This window comes from Podarcis filfolensis (assembly GCF_964270895.1).
Source record: "Podarcis filfolensis genome assembly, chromosome: 1".
NCBI lineage: Eukaryota > Metazoa > Chordata > Lepidosauria > Squamata > Lacertidae > Podarcis > Podarcis filfolensis.
This window is the reverse complement of record NC_139604.1, coordinates 1,151,356-1,159,661: the sequence shown is the minus strand read 5'-3', so window position 1 is coordinate 1,159,661 and position 8,306 is coordinate 1,151,356. Positions and strand designations below refer to the sequence as shown.

The following is an 8,306-nucleotide window of genomic DNA, read 5'->3' as shown; positions in this document are numbered from 1 at the left end:
AAAACTAGGTGCATCTTGTGGTCTGGTGCATCTTATAGAGTGAAAAATACGGTAACACAGGGTTATTGTGAGGGTGTCCTGGGGTAAAACCTTCCCCCACAAATCTTTTGTCATCATAAGAGCAACTCGGGGAGGCATTCCTGCATCACATGACAAGGCAGGCTGAGAACTGCCCCCCCCATGTCCAGAGGAAGACAGAAGGCCAATTGAGGCTTGCGAACAAACAAAAAGCAGCAGCATTACTAGTGTCATCTGCTGTCACTGAAAAGCTGTGAATTGCTGTTCTCTTTACTTGAAAGAGTTCCTGTCACATTCATCATATTCAGTAGCAAGTGATTGCAGTATTGCTGAGGTAAATCAAGCAGGAGAAGGCTGATTACTGCCAAGGAGAAGGCAGGAAATTCTTCAGAAAGAGCTGTGGTGGGAAGGAAATAGATTAAGACTACATGACAGTTAAATGGAGGGTTTTTACTAGCCTATACGAGTCTTCTCAATGTCTCCCTGGCTATTGAAGGTAGAGCAGAGAACGAGTCTTCAAGAAAAGCCCAAGAAATCACCGTTTTATTATTCTCTTTAGAAGGAGCCAATATTTCCCAGCAACCTATGAGGCGGAAAAATGCAAATCAGTTTGTTGGTTAAAACGTATGTAATGCTGCTATATCTCATGACATTTCATATTTTTATGGCCTTTTCCGGGAAATCATTCTATCCAATGCATAATCTCTCATTCCTAGAAAGTTACCATCTGTAACACAAATGAACTTGGAGATGCTCAGATGCAACACCAAAAATTAAAACCAGACACTGATTTCATACTTTAACATGTTAATCAATTTCAGAATTCTTTGGGATTTCAGCTTACCACCTAAAAATAATGCAAATGTACTTAGAAGTAAGTCCCACTCTATTCAATGGGATATATCTAAGGAAGCCTTCAGAGGAACACAGTCCAAGGGTACAACCTTTACAAATATTCAGCATTTAGAATATGTGGGTACAAAAGTGTCTCCAAAGTAGAAGACAAATCTTTGACACACAGGCATTCATTGATGTCATTATCTACAGAACTGGGCAGATGTCATCAGTCGGGAATGTCATTCCTCCTTTCAGTATCAGTGAGGGATGTTCTTCTACGCTGCTGTGTTGGCATTGAACTGTCTGTAGTGGAAGAGGCTTTTAGAGTCGAGTTTTCCAGAGTATTTGAGAGCTTCGGTGAAGAGCTTTGCCACCTGAAACCAGAAAAATCAAGGCACTGCTTACATGTTTACAAACTATTTTTAAAGGATTAATTTAACAAACCAGGCTGCTGAGAATTAGGCTACATCTAGGCCTCATCTACAGGTTCTTTTATGCATATGGGGAAACTTCTATGCAGTGGCTGGGGAAACTCAGCCAGATGGGTGGGGTATAAATAATAAATTATTATTATTATTATTATTATTATTATTATTATTATTATTATTATTCTATCCATTTTAAAAACATCATCTTAATAGCTTTTTTTTATTGCTGATTCAAAAACACACTTCTTATAGAGATTTATAGCCCAATCACCAAGGTTGAACCGGGGGGGGGGGCAGGGGACTTATTTCGCTGTACTGATTTGCAGGTAACACATGTTAAGGGCTCTGCTCGAAAATGTATAAATTATTGTTAGAATGGCATACCAAAGATGAAGAGGTTAAAACAGTTGTGATTAAATGGGCACAAGATATTGGTTATAATATACAGTTAGAGGCATGGGGAAAGTTATGGCAGGAAGGAATTAACTTTACTGCCTGCACCGAATGAAAAGGGAATATAATGTAAATGATATACGGGTGGTATTTAACACCAACAAAATTGGCCAAAATGTACAAATTTTAAATATGTTGGAAATGCAAACAAAAGAAATTTTTATCACATGTGGTGGACTTGTAGTAAAGTAAAAGCTCACTTGTGAGAGCCAGTGTGGTGTAGTGGTTGAGAGCAGTTGGACTCGTAATCTGGTGAACCGGGTTCACTTCCCCGCTCCTCCACATGCAGCTGCTGGGTGACCTTGCGCCAGTCACACTTCTTTGAAGTCTCTCAGCCCCACTCACCTCACAGAGGGTTTGTTGTGGGGGAGGAAGGGAAAGGAGAATGTTAGCTGCTTTGAGACTCCTTAGGGTAGTGATAAAGCGGGATATCAAATACAAACTCTTCTTCTTCTTACTGAGATATCATTTATAATGAGTTAAATGATATACGGGTGGTATTTAACACCAACTCAAAGAATCATCCTTACCAGCAGGGCTGGTAATGGGTATGAAAGGCATAGGTCACTTTCGGTGCTCTCAGCATCTTATTTACTAATCTTAAATTTGGTTCTCTACATTTCTGCAGCAATTTGCAAAATAAAAAAAATCTTGGGAAAATTTCACCAGTATTTTACTGCAAATTACTCCATTTGAACCCATGCTTTTAGGGGCAGTTTTTGCAGTAAGATAGGCTGCAGGGGAGCAAGAGGCCTCCCTCAAAACAAGAGGGGAGCTTTATAAGCCCTAAAATTCTCCACCTCAGATTAAAATTAAAAGCCTTTACCTCAATCATGCTAAAAAAACAACAACCCGATTGTGGGAAATGGTGAGCAATATACCTGCAAATTAGTGAGGAGAGAGAGACCACTGTCAACAGCTGTCCTGCGGATCACGTAATTGTCATGGACAAACTTTGTGTTGTTATTGGGAAGGTTAATCACCAAGACTATGCTCCCATCTTTTATGAGCCTGAAATGAAAGCCACAAGATATTTGTGTAAAAATAAAAGATAACGAAGTCCAGCAAAGCAAAATAAGGTATTTCCACCGCCCGCCCCCTCCAATATTCCATCAGCTCAAAACTTTGTACTGTGTAGGTATTTTACATCTCTAAAGCTTGGTCCAGAGGCATGAGAGCACCTTGAAGCTGTTGTTGTTGTTTAGTCGTTTAGTCGTGACCCCATGGACCAGAGCACGCCAGGCACTTCTGTCTTCCACTGCCTCCCGCAGTTTGGTCAAACTCATGCTGGTAGCTTCGAGAACACTGCCCCACCATCTCGTCCTCTGTCATCCCCTTCTCCTTGTGCCCTCCATCTTTCCCAACATCAGGGTCTTTTCCAGGGAGTCTTCTCTTCTCATGAGGTGGCCAAAGTATTGGAGCCTCAGCTTCAGGATCTGTCCTTCCAGTGAGCACTCAGGGCTGATTTCCTTCAGAATGGATCGGTTTGATCTTCTTGCCGTCCATGGGACTAAGAAATAATGGGTCTCAAAATATTAATGAAACTAGGGTGTTACCACAGGCATGTGTCTCCTTGTCCTGTGAACGTTTCTCTTGGCAGCATCTGGTAAACTAAAGTTTTGCCAGAATTTTTTTTATCAGAAAAATGTGTCTGACAGAACATCATCTCATTGCAAGCCCCTGTGAATGGCAGCCAAAGAAGTGCAGCAAGCACTGAAAATTTTCACTCTCTCTCACACAAATACAGACAATACCTTAAAACCTTGACATTGGAGCTGCTCTGCTTCATGGATGAATTTGGGACGGAAAGAATACTGAAAGAACAATGAAGAAAGTGGGTCTCAATGCCATGTTTTGCGTAGCAACATCCCTTCCCCACAGATGTGAAAGTGTTTGTGGGGTGGATATTTTACAACATGCAGCAAAGCTCTGCTATTATAGTGGGGCATGTAATAAAGCTCTGTGTTAGTCTTGGACATCTCCCTCTTTTAAAAGTGAATGTCACAGAAAGCTATAAAGGGCATGAGCTTTCTTGCAGTTGGCAAGTTCTTGTAGATTAACAAGCTTCAAAGGCACTGTTTGCCATGGAACTGAAGTCCATATTTCGCCAATAAGTTGGATTCCCCAGAGTCTTAACACAGCACACTGCCTTTGAGGGTTTTATAGCTGGGGAGTAGGATTACTGTCAACCTAGCAGTTTGAAAGCACGCCAAGTGCAAGTAGATAAATAGGAACTGCTCTGGCGGGAAGGTAAATGGTGTTTCCATGCACTGCTCTGGTTCGCCAGAAGCAGCTTAGTCATGCCGGCCACATGACCTGGAAAAACTGTCTGCGGACAAACAGCGGCTCCCTCGGCCTATAGAATAGAGCGAGATGAGTGCGCAACCCCAGAGTCGTCCGGGACTGGACTTAACGGTCAGGAGTCCCTTTACCTTTTTAGCATTACTGGACTATGAAGTGTCAAATTCAGCAACCAGAGAGACAAAATTTGCGAGCATGGCAACTTATGCTATCTAGGCAAATTTGTTTACAGGCTTATGAACAAGCTTTGCTTAGTCACATTTGTGTGTTTGTGTGTGTGTGTGTGTGTGTGTGTGCGCGCACACACACACACACACACACACACACACACACAATTTAGAATTTTGTATCCAGATTTTTTTACCAGGTATTTGGGCAAATAGAGGAAGGAGAGAGGGCTAGTTGTGTGAGGGCAGATGCATGAGATAAAACTCTCTTCCAGCTACCCAGACATTAAACCTGGGCAGAATTCTCTCCAACATCATAAGAATTGGAAAATTAACTTTTTCTTTTAAATAAAAATTGATAACCAAAGGAGGCTGAAGAATTAACCGGATCCTGAATTGGAAGCTATAATATTATAGACAAGCTTTTTGAAACAGTTTTCTATAGAAAACAAAATTTTCTGAGGGATTTCTTCTTCATGGACTTTAGAAAGTTTCAGCCACAATGCATGAAGCCTGGTGACAACAGAAGACGAGTTTGTTCTCTTCCCCAGAAACTTCCTGGAGGTACCAGCCATTCTCTGGCTACCCACATGAAGAGCTGTTGCTTCCACTCTTGCCGTGAAGCCAGCAGCTGATACTTCCTTTCTTCCCTAATTGCGGGATGCAAAACAGCCCACAGCTGGCGGGCAGCATGTTCTCCTGGGTTCTTGCTCCTTTATGCCAGGACCAACTCACTCATCTCAAACATGAGGTCTATTTTCTTGCCCTCTACTTCTAAAAGTTCTTCCACTGTCACAATGGGCAAGAGTAGTTGTTTTGGTATTCTTTGCTGAAACTAAAAAAGGAAAATGAATATGATTCTTGCTCCTGCTTTGCTTGAAGTGGCTCATGTGAAGGATTGACTCTCATATTGGCATTAGATAATCACCTTTGCTCTGTTCTTCTCAGCACCTGCAAAAAAAAAAAAATCTGCTTAGGCAACCCTACAACATGTAAAGTTGACGTACAGTTTGATCTGTAATTGTCATTTAGCATGTATTATTTTACTAGTTGATTTTAAATGAGCTAGGTCATTTGATAGGTAAAAGGTAAAGGTACCCCTGCCCGTACGGGCCAGTCATGTCTGACTCTAGGGTTGTGCGCTCATCTCACTTAAGAGGCCGGGAGCCAGCGCTGTCCGAAGACACTTCCGGGTCACGTGGCCAGTGTGACGAAGCTGCTCTGGTGAGCCAGCACCAGCGCAGCACACGGAAACGCCGTTTACCTTCCCGCTATAAAGCGGTACCTATTTATCTACTTGCACTTAGGGGTGCTTTCGAACTGCTAGGTGGGCAGGAGCTGGGACCGAAAGACAGGAACTCACCCCGCCGCAGGGATTCGAACCGCCGACCATACCATTGGCAAGTCCTAGGCACTGAGGTTTTACCCACAGCGCCACCCGTGTCCCTCAGGTCATTTGATAGGGAGCCAATAATTTTTTAAAAAAAATCTTATTGAAAATAATGGCCCATTTAAATCATGTTGACTGAAAAGGGAGAGTGGCCACTGGAACTGTTGTGGCCCAAAAGGACCATTAAGTCTCTAGGGGATTTCTGACCACAGAGAGGAGATGTCTTCGCTCTCCTGGCCTCTGTTTTCTACGAGGGAAATCATATCCAAGTGTGACGGCCAAACAATTGTCCCGCACGGAGAAAATAGTTTGGATTACAGACATTAACTTTTTTTTTTAATAAGATATTTATTAGGATTTTACAAAAAGCAAAAGTTAACAGAGTAAAAAGAAGACAAGAAAAAAAATACAAAAAATACAAAAATACATAAAAAAAAGAAAATACAAAATACAAAAAAGAAATAAGTAGAAAAGGTTAAAAACAAATCCATTTTTTTCATATCTTTAAGTTCGTTTGCTTGTTTCCTTGACCTCCTCACACCTCCCTTTTTTGTATTCCTGTTCACATAGTCAGTTCAGCAAATCCTTACCCTCTTTCATTTATCTTAACTCTATATCTTAACATATTATAACTGTATATTTTCATCCATTATCAGTCCATTTTTACATATTCTTATTAGCCTTGTTGCTAATGCCACTTAATTTCAATCCAACATCATTTTAACATTCATTAATTTTACAATATTTCTGCAGATAGTCTTTAAATTTCTTCCAATCTTCTTCCACCAACTCTTCTCCCTGGTCTCGGATTCTGCCAGTCATTTCCGCCAGTTCCATATAGTCCATCACCTTCATCTGCCACTCTTCCAGGGTGGGTAAATCTTGTGTCTTCCAATACTTTGCGATAAGTATTCTTGCTGCTGTTGTTGCATACATAAAGAAAGTTCTGTCCTTCTTTGGCACTAATTGGCCGACTATGCCCAGGAGAAAGGCCTCTGGTTTCTTCAGGAAGGTATATTTAAATACCTTTTTCATTTCATTATAGATCATCTCCCAGAAAGCCTTAATCTTTGGGCACGTCCACCAAAGGTGAAAGAATGTACCTTCATTTTCTTTACATTTCCAACATTTGTTATCGGGCAAATGATATATTTTTGCAAGCTTGACTGGTGTCATGTACCACCTATATATCTGACAGCAGAAACACAACAATGAGGGTTATTTAATTTAATCCGCTGTCTTTTCCTAACACCCTTAACCCAGAGAATCCCTTATCAGCAAATCCCTCTCAGCTGTCTAATTTGGAAGGGATATCTTTAAATTGTTGCGATTGATAAAAAAATAGGAGTCAGAATCCTTGTTGGTCTATGGCTCTGCTTTCATCAACTGAAGAACAGCAACATAGAGAGAAATTGCTAAAATCACATGTTAAGATAAAGAAGTAATTCTATTTACTTCAACCTGTGGGTCGTCTACCTGAACGCCAATTTTCTTAATTCTGTTCGGGATGTCCCTTTCCGTTTCAAAGCTGCAAAAGATCAAGACTATATATCAAACTCCATTGCTCTGTTCTTGTCTCCTTGTTTAATTAATTCCTCCTCTTATTTAATTTAATCTGCTGTCCTTTCGTATTACCCATAACCCAGAGAATCCTTTATCAGCAAAGACTTTCTTCACTGAATTTTAGTCTAAGTTGGCAACAATTTCTACAACTACAAACTGAGATACCCCATTGTTGTTTTTGTTTATCATCTACATGAGGCATTAATCCTTTTTAAAAAGAAAGAAGGGACACTCCACCTCTGTAATGTTTAGTAGAATTTACCTGTGTCCCAATGCTATAATGTTACGCATTTCTCACTGTATGCTTCCCTGAGAACTCACTTAGGGGGCAGCCTATAAAGACTGCAAGGAAATAAATAAAAATCTGCATACAATTCTAGCCTTAGAAAGCTCTTCATTTTCCCCAAAACATTTTGAGGAGGAGGTAGAGCAGGAGATATTACCAGAAGGTGCTTGGGTGGTTCATTCCCCCCCCCCCTTGGTTTGCAGAATACAAAGCATCCTGCAGCTGGATTACACAATCTTCCATGGGAGTCATCAGAATGCTTTAGAGATTTGTTCCTATGCTTTATTCTCACCTCCTCTTTGGTCTTGGAAGTCTTTCCCAGATGGATGGGTCCATTTTTTTCTTTGGTTCTCTGGTGAAGGGACTGTTGGAAACAAAATGGTGGGGGGAGAAGGAAGCATTATTTTGTTTCGCTTCACGTGAACACAAGAGGGACGGGGAATGGGGGGCAGGAAAGAAGGGGTGAAGGTGAGAACATAACCTGAATGGTAGGAGGAAGGGAGGGTGTGGCGTTCCTATGGAGCCCCTGGTTGTCTCACGGACTATTGACCCGTATACCACTAATCCACTGCCACCAACCAGGTTCTCCCTGGTAAATCACTTAGTCTCAGTCAGGTTCTTAAGTTAACAATGAAGATTGTGGTTTATTGCAAACACAAACTTTAAATGCATTCAAAACACTGTTACCCTTTACCCTCTTTGTCTTATTTTATTCTGTCTCTAACTCTTCTACCTCCCCTCACACAAGAACCAACTGCACTAACTGTCTCTTTCCATCTGTCTGCCAACTGCTTTCCCAACTGCCTTTTCCCAACCAACCCTCTAAACCTCTGGCTAAGCCCTTTTTATAAACAGGTAGGCTC

At 41.2% G+C, this 8,306-nt stretch overlaps 1 protein-coding gene across 2 annotated transcripts in view; it reads right to left on the bottom strand.

Moving 5' to 3' along the window:
- Window positions 1–539: 539 nt before the first annotated feature.
- Window positions 540–8,306, bottom strand: part of CPS1 (carbamoyl-phosphate synthase 1) — a 193,528-nt gene continuing 185,761 nt past the window's right edge. For both annotated transcript variants that reach the window (XM_083626151.1, XM_083626152.1), the window contains exons 37-38: window positions 2,618–2,747; window positions 540–1,229 (exon numbers count right to left, since the gene is read on the bottom strand). In XM_083626151.1, coding sequence (XP_083482277.1) covers window positions 1,131–1,229; window positions 2,618–2,747 — 229 coding nt within the window. In that variant the 3' untranslated portion in view covers window positions 540–1,130. The remainder of the gene's footprint in view (window positions 1,230–2,617; window positions 2,748–8,306) is intronic.